At 38.3% G+C, this 16,785-nt stretch overlaps 1 protein-coding gene across 5 annotated transcripts; it reads left to right on the top strand.

Annotated features, from left to right (window-relative positions):
• The first annotated feature begins 341 nt into the window (after positions 1-341).
• Positions 342-14,944, top strand: rilpl1 (Rab interacting lysosomal protein-like 1). Of its 5 annotated transcripts, XM_085414511.1 has the most exons (10): positions 342-909; positions 3,978-4,125; positions 5,008-5,126; positions 7,297-7,542; positions 8,263-8,409; positions 9,746-9,796; positions 9,879-10,033; positions 10,935-11,039; positions 12,295-12,382; positions 13,415-13,553. In XM_085414511.1, exons 1-10 carry the CDS (start codon positions 622-624, stop codon positions 13,418-13,420), a joined length of 1,353 nt encoding a protein of 450 aa, XP_085270637.1. In that variant the 5' UTR covers positions 342-621; the 3' UTR covers positions 13,421-13,553. The 5 variants fall into 5 exon arrangements, with proteins under 5 accessions (XP_085270637.1, XP_085270636.1, XP_085270638.1 ...); XM_085414510.1 differs by lacking the exon at positions 12,295-12,382 and having other exon boundaries at positions 13,415-14,944; XM_085414512.1 differs by lacking the exon at positions 13,415-13,553 and having other exon boundaries at positions 12,295-12,388.
• Positions 14,945-16,785: the final 1,841 nt, after the last annotated feature.

Raw genomic sequence — 16,785 nt, 5'->3', positions numbered from 1 at the left:
GCAGTTGTTTCTTCGTGTTCAGCTGGAAGCTATTTAATTTTGGAAGGGCTTATTTTGATATACAGGAGTCGATAAGTGTGCTTCTAATGTTCCTTCAATGAATGAGCCTTTACTTTTCGTTGTATAAGAATAGAATTAAATGGTTTTTCCATCTTTACTTAAAAGTAACGTTTTGGAATCTTGTTTTTATTTGTTAAAAAGCACATTGCTTTGCTTTGCATTAGTTAAAACATCTCAATTATGAATATATGAGAAGACGTTGGAATATCTTTCTCCTTGCGGGTTTTATTTTGAAACGTGCTGCCGAAATTGTGAAGTTTACTTTTGTAGTGGTTGACAGTGGTAGCTGCTAGCTTACAGGGCACCGCAGCTCCGGCGGGACAGCGATGGCACTTAGGCGATATGTATCTCAAAAAAATCAAACGGAAGGCTGGACTGAGCCGCTAGTGATGGATATGCAGTAGTTCCAGTGTTATATGCTGCTTTAAGGAGTCTCTGGACACCGCTTATCAAGCTGAGGACATAAAGCGTAACTTAGCAGGCTTGTTCTTCACGGGGGAGGAAGTTTGTTGCGGCGAAGGGAACATAATAGGAAACCGGGGAGGGACAAACTATCTCGACATGGAGGACTTCGGGTCGGCCCTGGAGAAAAATGTGGCTGACCTCACGGTGATGGACGTGTATGACATCGCCGCAGTGGTGGGGCAGGAGTTTGAGCGGATCATAGACCAGTATGGCTGCGAGGCTCTGTCTAGGCTCATGCCCAAAGTGGTGCGGGTCCTGGAGATCCTGGAGGTGATGGTGAGCCGCAGCAGCATCAGCCCGGAGACCGAAGAGCTGAGGCTGGAGCTGGACAAGCTGCGTCTGGAGCGCATAGACCGGCTGGAGAAGGAGAAGAAGCATAGAAAGGTCTCACACTGCACAGCCACAGAGCCAATCACTCTCTGCTATACAGAATAAAAGTGGAAGTCAAGATTTAATTTGTCAGTGACTGTCAGACTATGTTTTTGATCCGTGTAGGACGTGTTCAGATCGTCTTCCTAGGACAATACTAATACCACAGTAAAATGTCCTGCATTTATAATGTGATCAGAGTCAAAGTGTCACTCTGCTCTAAAACGAACCAGGCACAATAAAGTTTTGGATGTTAAACAAGTTGAACAACAACAACACCCCTACACGTACACAGAGTATTAATATGATCCATTACAGTCAATGTTGTATAGTAATATTTTGCACTCAACCATAGAAAAAACAAGAAAACAACAAACAGTAAAATATCGACAAAAAGCATTACAAGGCACGTGGATAGTGGTAACAATTACTTAAGTAAAAATCCTATAACAGGAAGGATGCCCTGCTAAAAGAGTCTTTTTTTCATTATATTTAAATAAAAGCAAGTACTGAAAGTAAAACATGTATAAAATGCTTTTAGTGCACATTATTAATGTATAACACTAAATAGAAATGCACAAAATAGTCAAAAAATTAAAACATCATAGCTGCAGCCATAGTAAGTAGCATTTTTGTGTTTCAGTCAGAATAAAAGCTGGACATAAGCTCTAAGAAGTGAAGCAGGAGGTGAAATTTCTAAACCTTTACTTTTTTAAATAGATAGCGGGGGAAGTGACTCTGGTTTCAAACGGAAGTTAGATTAGAAAGAAGTCTACGATAAAGTGATCCTGTTTCTGACATGATTTCTAATCTTGGCAAACACTTACTTTGTGAACTTATGATCTGAATTGCCTTTTCAAGTCTCATTTAATAACATACGATGTTAATTTAGTAAATTCTAGTCATATTTAAAGTAAAATCGACAAATCAGGTTTGGGGCGAGGCTTACTTTGATTGAAAAATCACTACAGTATGAATACAGTGTCACAGTGTGGCTGTACGTAGTATCATCAAGCACTTCTGTCAGATCAAATCCTTCATCATTATGTCCCGTTTTAAATACAGTCTGTGACTGAAGTTGGTTGAGGTGGAGCTCCAGTGGTTGAAATGACTTTACATACAGATAGTACTTATTCTAAATCTAGATATAGATTCATCCAGTGTGGTAGTGAGGTGAGTATAAATTATTAATTCATATTCATTGGTGTAGGAGTTGGGTAAACTTTAGAAATGTCTAGGAATGGGTTTCTTTTTCCAATGGTTCAAGAACCACTAAAAACAATTTATGGAGTAAAAATGTATTCATACACCATGAAAGGAAAAAAATCATCCTTAACCACATGCTGTATTTTATAAGGCAATTATATATTTGTATATAATCTGAAAGTAGCTATAGCTGACAGACATAAAGGAACTGGGTAAAAAGTACATTTCCCTTTGGAATCTAAATGTAAAGTATTATGAAATGGTCAAGTAAAATCTAAATGCAGTGCATTAAAGCATCGAGCTTTAAATGTTTTCATTTATTTTCCATCTTTGTGAATCTAAAAGGAGACCCTGTGTTTGGGGTTTGAAATAAGCCGGACACTCAGACTGCTCAGTGCTATAAAAAAAGTTAGTGTCAGTTTCTCGTGACAGTGACTGAGCCAGTGGTTCACATATTAACTGTCTCGTGACCGTGATAAAGCGGAGAAGGCTGTTTGTGCTGCAACTCACAGGCCATTTGAAGCCAGCACAGTTTTCACATGGAAATGAAAAGTTCACATCCACAGTGAAAATATGCGGTGTAGTGTTTATTGGCTCCGTGCACAGTTTTCTTTTGTGTATATAAAAGCTAATGTAAGAGTTGTGCAGCAGTGTATATAATAATAAAACTTTGTGTAGGTTTTTTGTTTTGTTTTTGTCATGAACCCAATGACTGAACATGTAGCATATGTTGCCCATGTGTAGTGCACATGCTCCCACTAAAATCAATGAAACTGATTCCAGCAGGCCTCGGAGCAGTGTGAAATGGCACATGTCCACAGAATCCGTCATTTCCACTCCTCCCGTGGTACCTTCACCATGGTAGCGACCAACGTGTCAAATTTTGCATGTTTACAATCCTTAAAAAGTCTTTAAAATTCTCTCTTGTTGATGACTGCAACTCTTACTTTTGCTCAGAATCCTAACTAGCTGTTCAACAACGATTCGGATACAGTCACCTCTGATATAATTGAAAATAAACATTTAAATATGGAATCACATTTGAAAAACATGCATCACACTTTCAAAGTAATAGTGATGTTTGCCTATTCATTCACAGGTAAACTGGAAAAATGAAGTACAAACAGCAAATTATGCATTCTTGTTAATGTGGCTGCTTTGACAATATGAACAGAATGACTCATGCTTCCTGTTTCCTGTTTGTTCCTGGTTTTCCAGTTGCTATATGAATCATCTAGGGTCTGAGTGACTGACTTGAGGAAGATGTTTCGTTTTTAGTATCTGCCAAAAATTTTCCACAATTTAAAGCAAGTCAATTCGATTGTGTTTTATAGGCTTTTGTCATTAACGTATTACTCTTTGATATGACAATTGTGTTCTTTAAAAGCAAATTACTGCAGTAAATTCTGAAAGTTAGAGATGTTGAGATTTCTTTTTCTTACACATGCGCATAAACCACAAAGAGGAAAAACTCAGAAGACCACAGCAGTGCCAGTTTTGTTTTGTAATGCCGGTCTGGGCACCATAAATGCTCGTAGAAACTATGTCCATCCAGTTGTTGTTGAGATAGTCAGGACCAAAGTGGAGCAATGCATTGATCCTCCCATTACACAACCAAAATTATTGCGAATGTTTGCAGTGAAATTGCTTGTTGGCTTTAAAATGGTTTCTTTGAACCAGGGAAGCAGGTCTGTACATAAGTGCTTGGTAATATTGCTTTTATGTACAATCACCTTGCAGTCAGGCAGCAAAAAAACCTCAATGCAATGAGGCCTTCAGTCCGATTTTTTAACTCTAGTTTTACCGAGCCATAACAAACGTGATCGGTAATGATACATGTACAGTATAACAGTTTGTGTGTATGTGTCTGAGTGCAGGAGTTGGAGCTGGTGGAGGATGTGTGGAGGGGAGAAGCTCAGGATTTGCTCTCCCAGATTGCTCAGCTGCAGGAAGAGAACAAAACCCTTCTCACCAATATGTCCATGAAAGACCCCATGAGCGAGGAGGAGCTGCAGAGGCATGAGGGTGAGGATGTGGAGCTCCATCTAAGAAAAGTACTGTCTAGCTTAAAAGAAAAAGAAAATGTGTTTGTATGTGTGTTTTTCATGATACACACCAGTTTACAAGTGACTGAGAATGTGAATGACTTACAAGTCAGTTGCTTTAAAACATTATTATGTGTTATTCACTAATATGTGTGTAGAAATGTTACTGCCCTCTACGCAAATCTTTGAGACCAAGATTGAATCGAGTCAAAAGTAGGCTCATTGAGTAGGCTTGTCACTTTTCAGGGAAAGTGTGGTTATGCATTGTTCCTACAAAGAGCTTTGCAGTTACTGTCGGATTTCTGAAACATGTGCATGGGTAATTTTTTTTTACTAACACTGTGAGCATGTTCCTGATAATAATTCCAAATAACAGACTCCTGCTTCAGTGTTGGGAGTCTGCATGCTACCACTCAAAACCTGCTAATACCTAGTAATGTTTACATCACAGCAGAGCATGAAACAGCTTGTCTTTTGCTGATTTTCCTGGAAATTCAGTTAAAGTTTCTGCCGTGTGCGCCCCGAAACTTGTCCGTTTGCCCTCGATACGTTTCTCATGTGTGTGTCCCTCTCTCTCTCTGCTGTGCACGCAGTACCACACTCAGATACAAACACAAACAAAGGGAGCCTTCTCTGTGTTAATGGTGAGCCAGTCTCATCCCTGCGTCAGAGGCTTCTCCGTGGTCTCACACAGAGGCCACAGTCACCCTGACGCACAGACCAGCTTCAGTGTACAAGCACACCTGCCAGCCTCACACACAAATCAGAGCTCACGTCTGCCTGTCAGCCCAGATGAAAAATCTATTTGTCCTGTTTATTTTTATGGCTGACAATTTTTCCCCCCTCTGTCACCGATTTCCAGGTATGTCAGAAAGGGAGAGGCAGGTGATGAAGAAGCTCAAAGAAGTGGTGGACAAGCAGAGAGATGAGATTCGAGCCAAGGACCGTGAACTGACTCTAAAAAACGAGGACATAGAAGCAGTAAGGACACAAAAACTCGGTGCCTCAATGAGAAGAGGCTGTTTTTTTTCTTCTTGTGTGAATTATAAAGAATTCAGATATTTTCTATATTTTAAATATAAGAGAGGCCTGGTTAGATCGAGCAGCAAATGTTTTGGCTCAGTATTAAGCAGACATATTTGCTGCCAGTGTTTTAATGTTTAAAAAAAGGTAAAAAAAAAAAGTTCAGGGATAGAATGGGTCTTCCGAGCATCTATTTAAAAATAGCTAAAAATAGATTGTAACAAATTAGTTTTCCAATCATTGATCAGACTTTTGTTTCTTAAGATTATTTTATCAGAGTGCCCAAGTTCCCTACCTTCAAGTTCTAGCTTCCCACCTCAACATAGGCTAAGAAACCCTGGAAATGTGCAAAGTATTTGTTTATTTTCGTAAATAATTTCTGCAAAGTCTCAAATAATTTAACTTCTTTATCTTGATTTTACAAACCTTTGAAGTGGATCATACAAGTCTCAAAAACAAATAGCCTACATGTATAATTTACAAAGTCTCACATTATCAGATGAAGGGTGTTTGATGTGTTTTGTTTGCCTGTGAGTATTTCTTTTGTATAGATTAGGTTTCAGATAACAAAGAGACCCCACCTAAATGCGACAGTGTAGTGTGAACAAGCCAGAGTAAAGGTCATGCAAAGGACATCACTACAGACCAGTCTGGATTGTGTGGCAAATTGAAGACATGGCCATAGATCTGGAAAAGGTCAACGAGTCAGAAGCTGACATAGAGGACTAAAATTTCTCCAATAAACATGTAAAATTTCACAAGATGGCTTTCCAGAAAATAACAGCAGAGCCAGTTTTTTAATGTCAGGTTCAATAAAACCTTTTTCACAGCAGACATTTTGACGTGTCACCATAGGCATCAAAGCTTCAGATTTTTTGTAAAAAAAAAAAAAAAAAAGAGCCCCGGATCTGTTGATCTGTCATTCCAGTCATGCATTAAACACCCCTAGAATGTGCTGGTGCAAAATGCAAATATGCAGGTTTTTGGTTCTCTCAGAGCGAGAGAGGTTATACATGTTACAGAAGAGGTTACACAACTCATCTTTTGGCCTTTGGCCATAGCTCTGCTATGAATATGGAAGTATTTTTAAAAAGGATGGATGAGTCCTGGATGAGGTGGTGGATAAAGGGAACGTAAAAATGCTGTGGCCTCAAGTTCAGGATGTCGATGAAGAAGATTCTTTAGCAAGTCAGCTAATCTACTATTGATCTACTGGTTTTCCAAATCTTTGTCAGAAAACTAAACCATTACTAACATAAATATCAGCAGCTCACACTTTAGCTTGTGAATACAGCTGTATACAACATCATAGATAAGACTGATACCAAGACATGTGCTTATGTGTGTAGTAAAATGATAATTAACATGGGTTAATGATCTAATTATGACAAAAAAATACAGTTTAGGGAACAGTTTTTGTTGTCATAACCTTCCTGTTTACTGTGAGCAGGATGGGAGACAGCAGAGGACAGATGAGACACCAAAATAGCTACTAGAGATCTGAAGAAAAAAAACTTGGATAGGCAGATAAGACACAACACAGAACTATGTGATAGTATGTGATACTACAGTTGAACATTCAAAACAGGAAACATATCAGCCAAGTAAAGGCTGATATGTAAAGGTTCCTGAACATTTCAGGAGTTATGTGAATTTGTACGCATGGGTAGGTAGAAAAATAATGTGCATTGTGAGACTTCAAAATGTTCTTTAGTCCAAGATTTTCCACATGTGAAACTTACTTTAGATATACAGTGAAGTTGAGTACTCAGACGTCACTCATTTGGTTTCCTTTGCTGTCATGCTGGGAAAGGCAGCCTAGGCACTCGCACTCTGAAATGCTAAGGCCCAGGTATTTTAGGATATTAACAGTGAATTTCCATTTCAGTCATTTATATTATTTCACTTGTCCATGAATTTAGCTGTTCATTTGTTCTGTGGCTTTAGAAACCCCCTGACACCCACTAATGGTTTGTGTGTCACCCAGTACAGCACAATCAATATCTCCTCAGACAGATTGCCTGAAAATGCGTGCTCTTACCTTTGATGGGTGGCTTTTACCTCCTGTGTGGCAGTTCTGAGAAACGCGAGACCATGCAGCCCATTGTCTCTCTGTTTCTTTCTCCAGCTCCAGCAGCAACAGTCTCGACTAATGAAAATCAACCATGACCTGCGCCATAAAATCTCTGTGGTAGAAGCTCAAGGGAAAGCTCTCATTGAACAGAAGGTTGAGCTGGAGGCCAGTGCTCAGGCTCGGGGACAGGAAGTTGCTGCTCTTCGACAGGAAGCGGCACGCTTAAGGGAACGGCTTCAAGGAGAGCTGCCTGCTCAGAACCCGGACGAGCCCCCACCTCAGCCTCCTTCACCCGCAGAGGTAACAGCACAGGGAAAACTGAGCATAACTTTTTCTTTTCACGTTTTAGTTTTTTGTACAGATAACATTGCTTACTTTAATGTGGACCTATTACACAAGCTCTATATTTCTTAATTTTTGGACTCTCTGTATGTTATATAGTTAAATAATCCTTCTCTATCTTATGCTGGGCCTTGGTGAAGCCCTTCAGGTCATTCTCTGTGTGAAACAAGATGTTTTTGCTAAATTCCCCCAAATTCTTCTTCACTGCCCTTTGCAAACAAAACACAGAAGTTTTGTACTAGCAAGTAGGTGGGGCCAATGTGAGATGACCATATTAGGAATATCCACTGTCATAATGTCATACAGAGCCAAACACAGAAAAAATACTTTAGTTAGGGTAGTCTGAAGCCTGAGGTATTGGAATATTTGTACATACATTGGAACAGAAAATGATGGTGAAAAATAATAAAAGAAACATTATTGGAAGTTTCCCCCAGCTTCCATCTTTGTGTGAAGCTAACCTTTTAGTTTGATCTTCTCTTGACTTGTTGTGAGAAATGAGCAAACAAACTAGCATGTTATGCAAATCGTTTGCATTGTATAACAGATTTGATCATTTTCACATGCAGTTGTTCAAACCACCATCTTTTATTTGAACTGTAGATTGTGCACCACAAATCCTCGGAGCAACTCAATAGTTTATTTATATGTCTCACAAACTGTCTTTTGCCTCACCAGTGTGGTAAAATTGCTACAGTGTTGGTGGGGGCTGAGGGCTCCTCAGAGCTGACACCCGGGGGGGTTGATGGTGTATCGTGGCCTCTGTGTGGTTCCCTCAGCCCAGAGACACACGAGGATGCTGAGGACGATGCAGTGTTGCTTTGGGTAATGCAAATGTGCTGATTGGAACTAGAGTGATGTGATTGTCCTGACTCTAACTCCAAACCTGCACTCCTCCCCATGGAACATTAGCCTTGTGGGTATAAACAAAGGAAGATAGTAGACTAACATTTCTGTGACATGTGGACTGTGCTGAAACAACTCTGCATGGGTGTCAGAAAGCTAACAGAGTATCAGTAGGATTTCCTCTCCACAGCTAAGTGACTTTCTGGACAAGTGCACTCATGACCCCTCTAAATATAGAATACTGCAAGAGCCCAGCCTTCAACGACACTTGAATCTGTCCTTTCATGCACCCTGAGATTGAAACACAGACAGCAGGAAAAGCTACAATTAAGTGTTTCTTTTTTATTTCTCTGCTGTAATAGTGGTAAGAAAGAATAAAAAAACAAGAGTACTACAATGTTTTTTTTTTTTAAATGTAGCTACATTTAAGACTTTTATATTAACTACAATTGATGTTATGTTTCGAAATACATTAAAACACATTCAGAAAAATTTCATAAATGATAAATGAATGACAGCTCTAACTAGCCAGTTAGTGCAGCTAATGACATGAAAGCTCATGGTTGAGGTTTTTTTAGCCGCTCAACAGTATTCACCACACTGATGGAAACATCTGACGTGCTAAACAAAGGTGGAGACATGCCGATAAATCTGTTCTCACGGTGACACTGAACCTGGACTGAATCTGAGCCAAATAAACACACTAGACGGCTGCGGTGGAAGATGTACATGCACCATTGTCTTTACTACTGTGTGCTCTCAGTGAGTCAAACAGGTCTGTGTGTTCTGGCTCTTTGATCCCTGATAAATGAGAAAATAAGCCACAGACCACAGCTGACTCACATCTGGTCCTTTTCACTTCATCAGCCTCCAAAACGACTGTTTTATGTCCGAGATCAGCCTTCAGGAGGTGGCCCAACTCTATTGAGATGCCTATCTGTTCACCTTGGTGTACAATCAGTGGTTACAAGTTATCCAAGTTATGCAAACATTTCCTGCTGTTGCTGCTTGACATTAACCAGCAAGATGCAAAGTTTGACGAAACATGTGATTCCAGTTGGACTTTGAGATTGTGTACAGAATCCTGAAAAGCGTGAGAATTTTAGACATTTTAGAGTAGAATTTTGCATGAGTGCCTCGTGTCCGCAGCATGTGTTTCAGGTGTTTTCCTTTAACACTCAAGTGAATTTCTCTTTGCTGAGTTAAAAAAGCTAACAGCATTTTAGCTCACAGACTGGGGTGAAGTCTGAACTAAACCAATGCATTGGAACAAAAAGGCCCTGTGTCTGACTTGTAGTTAAACATTTGCCACCAGGAGGCGATGTGCGATGAAGATATGCCTGCTGTGTTCCAATATTTCACTAAGGTATCCTTACTCCCCGCCCCTGCCTCTTCCCTTCTGTTCTCTGGTTTAGTTTACTCTGTGTAATGTATTTTTCTCTCGGCAGGAGGCGCTGTGTGAGGAGGAGTCAGGGGGCCTGGATCCAAAGGACCCCAACAGGCCCAGATTCACTCTGCAGGAGCTGAGGGATGTCCTGCATGAGCGGAATGAGCTAAAGGCCAAAGTGTTCCTGCTGCAGGAGGAGCTGGCCTACTATAAAAGGTACATATAGGTGTTAAACATGTTAATATTGACAATTACCCACCTCCTGTGGAGAGAGATATTTATGAGCTGCACAAAACTGTGTTTATCGTGTGCTTAAAGCATCAACAGGATTTAGAAGTTTAGTTTTCTCAGTCAGACCACACAGGGCCAGCTTCTTGCTGAGTGCTTTAAGTTGCTGTTTCCTCATTAATATATGTTAAAATTGCACTTATTTGTAGTTGTTTTCAGTTTAATTATTATATTCTTTCATGTTTATGCTCTGTTACTTAGCACAGTTATATTTTAGCCTCGTGTTTCTTGTACTGTTATCTCTGCTTTTACTTCAACTTTCAGACTTTTGTTTATGTGCTTGTGAAGCCTTTTCGGCCGTAAGATTATTATGATACTTTGGCAAATTATGTTATTGGTGTCCACCTATATCATAAGTATGGGTGGAGGGACTGAGTAAAGAAATATTCAGTCCCTCCACAAGGGATAGACATTTACTATGACTTGTTGTGGGATGATGAAGAGAAAAAAAGACATGCATGAAGAAGCCATAAAGAAACCATATGCATTTCCCAATTAAGATGTATTGCTTGATGTATTCTTAGTTTTAGACATTGTTTAATATTTTTCTTGGAGGGTTGCTCACAACCAACACAAGTTGCCACAGAGCTTTAAAATCTGACTAACAACCCATTTAAATTCTCTAAAGCATATTTTTTGTTCCCTTTTTTCCGCACATCTTTTGGTCATCCCTCTGCCAGCACATTAAGTTAAAAATGTATTTACTCCAAAAAAATCCCACTTTTTACATCTAATTCTTTTTGTCCATCTGTGAAAAAGCCTGATATGTTGTGCTTCATAGACAAAGTAATCCTGATCTCTGTAATTCTGGTTGTCTCTGTGTTTGTAGTGATGAGGCAGACGAGGAGATTGGAACTCCATCTTCTTCTCCCTCCCCTGAACTAAGGACTCGCTCCCGCTCTTCTGCCCAGCCAGAATCGGGAATCAAACGCCTGTATGTGGAGCTCACACTCACACAAATACTCTCACTCATGTAACATCTGCTAATGAAAACACTTGCCTGTGAAAACCTTGCTTCCTGTGATTAATGGGAACTTTGCATGCTGTGAGTAGTGGTTGATTATTTGGTCTCTACATGCTCAGTCATTTGCATATTACATGCTTGTTCTTGTCTCTTCAGCAGCAGTGCAAGACGCTGTTTCAGGCTGGCAGCTTTAGCTTTAGACTTCGCTTCCCTCGTGTGATACCATATACTATATATACTTTACTTTACAGAGGTAGCTGGGCTACTAACAAGTAAACATACATTTATCCTGTGTTTGTCAGCCATGTACAAACTGGAGTCTGTGGTTGTTTCCAATTAGCTGTCACATTGTGACAAGGACTCAAGACTAAAAGCAGCTCCAAGTATTCTAATTGTAGGACACTTTACTATTTTATTAACGTAATATTTAATTGAATGTCTTTTTTTTAGTGTTGAGAATTTTTTAATGAAATTGTTTACCTGTTAATCTGTGTCTCTGTATAGCTCTCTGATACAGAGTACATATCATTCCTGTAAGTCCTGTGACTGTATGAGGGTAAATATTTTCATGAATGTAAAACTAAAAGTATTCAAAATATAAAACAATTGTTTTCCAAAAAAAATAAACAGACATTAGAAGATTAGGGTGATATCAATAAATGGTCATTTTTACAATATTTTTTAGTATTTAAAAACATGTTCTTTGTATTTTACCATGCATTACATTATTTATACGAGGTGGCTGTGCCTCAGGAGGAAGAAATGATTCAATCCCAGGCTGCTCCAGTGTGTGTGGCAGACTATTACAAGCTTTCTGGTTAAGTTTTTTTTAAATTAATTCTATGGCAGCTCTGTCAGTGTGCACAGTAGCAAGTGTAAGTACAAGATTTGGGACATTAATTAAATGTATCAGGAGGTGTCGCTATACCAATATGGTGGCAACATTAGCAGCAGTTTGCATGTTTATACAGTTTATCTGTGCAAACTAAGTTGCATTCACTGTGTTTTGGTTTTTAACATGCTGTGAGTTGTTCTTGGATTTTGTTGTATTTTTTAATTCAATATCATAATTTTATTTTCCTCTCTGGTTTAAAATAAACTCAGCTTGACATCTTTTGAGCTTTAATGAGGTTTGGTTCAGACAGAGGTCAACGGTTGATGTGGTCCTTGTCCTCCCCCATCCCCTATGTATGTGTGTTTTCATGTCTTTACCTCTGTGTAACAGGATCTTCACCGCTATAATGCCGATGGTAGCGGCTGGTTTGATCCCAGATGACCCCACTTTACAGCCAATCAGACGCCTCATGTCACTTGTATGACTCTATATTTGGTTGGCTTTGCAATCCATCACTGTCTCAGCTAACAGGCTTCACCCCCTTTGCATGTCCACGGGGTTGCTTTCTTTTCGCACCTTTGTAGTATTCTGATTGGCTGATTGTGGGGCTGTCTTATTGTGTTCGTCGAATGAGACGACCAAGGATCGTGCAAAAAATAAATCAGCCAGTCAGAATAGTGTGTAGTCTAATGTCTCAACTTTTGCCCTCACTGACCATCCTGACTGACCATGCGCACTAAAAATGATTGTGTGGAATTTACAATATAAATTGATCTAAAGTGCTTTTAGATCATAGCTAGGGATTAATTTAATTTTTAATGCTTTAATATTTTATCATCTGCCCGGATCAATTTACAGAAAATGACGAAATAATTTCTGCTACAATTTATGAATTTTTACAATAGTGTATTAGGGCAGGTGAAGAGGAAAAAGGGGCTGGGTAAGAGGGGGTAAAATGACAGAGAACTTTAGAGATGAAAGTAATAGGTTCATGAGGGAAAAATCGCTGAAAAATAGTGTCTGTGTTTTGTAGTGATGAATGCAGCACATCACCTCACTTGACAAGGTTAAATTGGAAAGAAAATTACATATTGGAATTAAGGGGACGTTTAAATGAGCAGAAATTTACTTCAATTCCTATATAGTTATTTCACCTTAAGTGGTTTGTAGAGTTTTGTGTTAATTTGAATCAGGGTTACAACAGAACTTGACATATGACAAAAGGAAAACAATCCTGTTGACATTAGAAGTGTTCAGATTAAGAGAAACCAGTTTTAAGTGTCAGGAGCAGATATCCAAACAAAACGACTGGTGTAACATAGAGGCATTTGTTTACACTAATTTTACAGGAGGTGTCGTAATTAAAAACTAAAATAATTCACTTGTGATGCATTCTGTTAAATTTGCCATTACTCTAACACTGCTTTACATGTAGCTCATACTCAGTGTTAGCCCTACACATGGAGTTGTAACCCACCGCCTGTTTCTTCTCTCCGTTCTCTCGTCTCAGGTTTAGTTTCTTCTCACGTGACAAGCAGCGGAGCTCGCAGCGCAGTGCACATTTCGATGTCGGCTTCGGCTCGTGGGCAGGCAAAGACGACGTGTACACCGAACAAGCCCAGGAGGCGTTGCAGCACATGTAGACACCGTATGGGACTTAAAACTCTTAACACTCCCATCATTCAACTGCACACCAAACCAACACTAGCAACTCACACTGCAGCTGAAATGCCATGTACATGAGGTGAGAAGATGGCAAGAAACAAGAAGAATCTAATGTCCTTGGAAAAAATACTGTGTATACTTCAAATTCTGCCATTTAAAAAAAAAAAAAAAAATCCCTGAAAGTGTTTTACAGGATTGACGTGCAGGCGAGAGGGTAAACTCAGGTTGACTGTGGAAAGTGGAATTTTTTGGCAGGTGGTAAATGATAAGGAGCCGGAGGTCCGGAGTAAACAAGGGGGGAAATGACTGCACACCTGAGTGTCACTAGTTTTTTTAATGAGAGCAACATTTTAATATCCCATTTAGTTATTTCAAATTTCTGTCAAGTAGGCAGCTAATCAGTCCATCACCAGCGTTTTGCAAGTTGAGTATGCAGCTCTATGAAATCTAATTGAGGCCTCTGTTTAAATGTTGCATGCAGTCACAATTTAAAGCTGTGTGAAGGTGTGAAGATATTTTGTTCTCATATTTAATGCAGCAGTTTCTGTGACTAAAAAGAATGAATGCATAAACACTTGGGTATGAGAATTTAAAGTACTCGTGTAAAGTGAAAGTTAGATTTTGGCCATCATAATCCCAATTTGTCTTTGCATTTTAACCCATTCATAATAGTTTTTACTATCCTATTACAGGATGGTTTAAGCATTTTAGCATTTCATGACATCTCCTATAATGTTGGCTACATGTTGTATGTAGCCAAATAAGCAACATTGTGGCTTTAATGTTGAATTAGTGAGTCATTAATTCACATATTTGTACTTTTTAAGTCAATGTTTGCAATATTCCATCATTTCATGGTAATATAAAAGCTTTGACATGGTGAATTAGTTCATTATAAAACTTTTCCAGTTTTATTTAAGTCAACTACTACTGATGAATTATTTTACATTTTTTACTCACTCATCATGGTTTAGTATAAATTTAACACCTGACTTAATAATTTCTTGTTTTTATGATCTGAAAACCGTAAATGAATGTAATGCATTTGACTAAACAAATTACAAATTAAATTGTAAGATTTAGCAAGCCCGTTTTATTTATTAGATCTTTATAATACTAGTGATCTTTTTATAGATTAAAAGTTGTAAATCATAGCTTGAGCTTTTTGTTCATTGCTGCAATTTTTTATTTTCTTTTAGTCAATCTAATTCTAATTTATTAACTTAATAATGATGTATTGTCTCATAATTTTGACATAGTAAGCTCTTCACCCACTATAGTTTTGACTTAGTATCTCTTTATTTTGTTCGAGAAATTTGTATATATTTATGTTTGTGATGCTTTTTTCTTTTTATGTGCCCCTTTTCTCTAACAATTAACACAGATTTCTCTTTTGTGAAACACAGAATAGCTGTGCCATGGGAATTCCTCTAATATTTTACATACAAACTTACATTTGTCATAAAGTCTGATTTCATGCTTTCAGTGACAAACGTGACGCTCCACACTGTGCTCATGCAAACCTGCAGTTTTGTAACACCAGCCAAACCATAGCAGGCAATAATAAATTACATCTATATGATTCTGTTTAATTTCTATAATCAAACATAGGCCCGAAGAGACAGTGTAATATTGTATTTGAATCACTTATAACAAAAACATACAGCAGCTTTCACTTCAAATAAAAGCAAAATAAATTAAAATGTATCAGTGAGAGCCTAAATCTTACATTACATTTGCACTTTTTCCCTAGATAAAATATTCATATTCAGCATAAGCAGCAATAATAACCCCGAATATCATCACACATGTGCAAAATAGAAGTCAGTGCGTTTGTGTTTATATGCATCATTTATACAAGGCCTCAAATTTAAACATGAATCAAGGCTCTGTTTAGAAACAGTGCAAGTCATGAAGGATTAATTATTTCTCAGATTGTGCATGGTTTAAAATAATGGTAATTAAGCTGAAGAGTGTGTTTACATTTATTTTTAAAAAAGACTATTTTGCGGATGGTGCTTGTGCTTTAACAGCTGATGCCTTCATGGAAACGTTAACAGTAGTGGCACTTTATCTTCATTTATACTCACCCAGGAAGGTGGAATAAATGAATGGCAAATGAAAAGATTGAGAAATGAGGCTAAAGACGTGTGTCAAAGCAGCTTCCCCCCTTTTATTAAATCACAGATATGTTAAAGAGAAACTATATTTTACATGTTATTTGGAAGTCAAAGGGATCTGCTCAATTTATTCATGAAGGAATTAAACAGTGAAATATTTTAAGGGAAATGAACTGCTACCCGAGTGCTTACTCCAATCTTCATTTTTTTCCTTTGAGTCTCCTATGAAGCCCATTAAAGTGGAGATTTAAGAGATATATTGAATGGATCAGTGCTTTATGAAATTCAAACATGTCACACCAGTAATAAAAATCTGTAATATTTGACATTTTTGCACGTGTTTTTTTTTGTTGTTGTTGTTTTTCCTAACTTGCATAACAGATCGCAGTCACGTTCAAGTGTTTGATTTGTTCATAATTGTAAAAGGAAATGGGCAAGGGAACATACATTTGTAAACAAAGAACATCCAGTGTGGTAAAATAACTGGTGTGGGGGAAAAGTTTAACTACATTAATTTTCCTCTGTCTCAATTTAAACATAAGGCACAAAGCAGTGTATTTGGTTGAAATTCCATTGTACAGAATATATCACCTTTTGCACTTATGTAACAATTTAGAAATCAGGTCTATATGAAGAAGACTAAATATGAAACATAACAGAAAGCACAGCAGTAGTCGTCCAATTCACCAAAAAAAGGATGATTTTATTTATTTATTTAAGATGCTGGGTTAGTGTGGAGAGTTGTGACAAGAAGAAATATGATTTATCTCAATTAGATGATGATAGCATGGTGGTACAGGGGTTAATACCGTCGCCTCACAGTGAGAAAGTCCTGGTCTCGTTTTGATTCCAACCTGGGGTTTTGCTGTGTGGAATTTGTGATTCTAAATTGACCTTGGCAACCTGTCAAGGGTGTACTATAACTCTCGCCCTGTGACACCTGAGATAGGATCTAGCCCCAACCCTAAATGGACAGATGGCGTGGTGCAGAGTGCCCTCTGGTGAACAAACTATACAACAACCCTCATGGTAGAAAAGAGTTCTTCCCATCTTTTTTTTTTGAATTCTCATTTATTCAAAACAGTTTTAAGCATTA

The sequence above is a fragment of the Rhamphochromis longiceps genome, linkage group LG7, assembly GCF_057381845.1.
Source record: "Rhamphochromis longiceps isolate RC_006_pf linkage group LG7, R_longiceps_female_GT1.1, whole genome shotgun sequence".
In the NCBI taxonomy this organism is placed as follows: domain Eukaryota; kingdom Metazoa; phylum Chordata; class Actinopteri; order Cichliformes; family Cichlidae; genus Rhamphochromis; species Rhamphochromis longiceps.
Note: the sequence above shows the minus strand (reverse complement) of the source record. Positions and strands in the feature narration are given on the sequence as shown.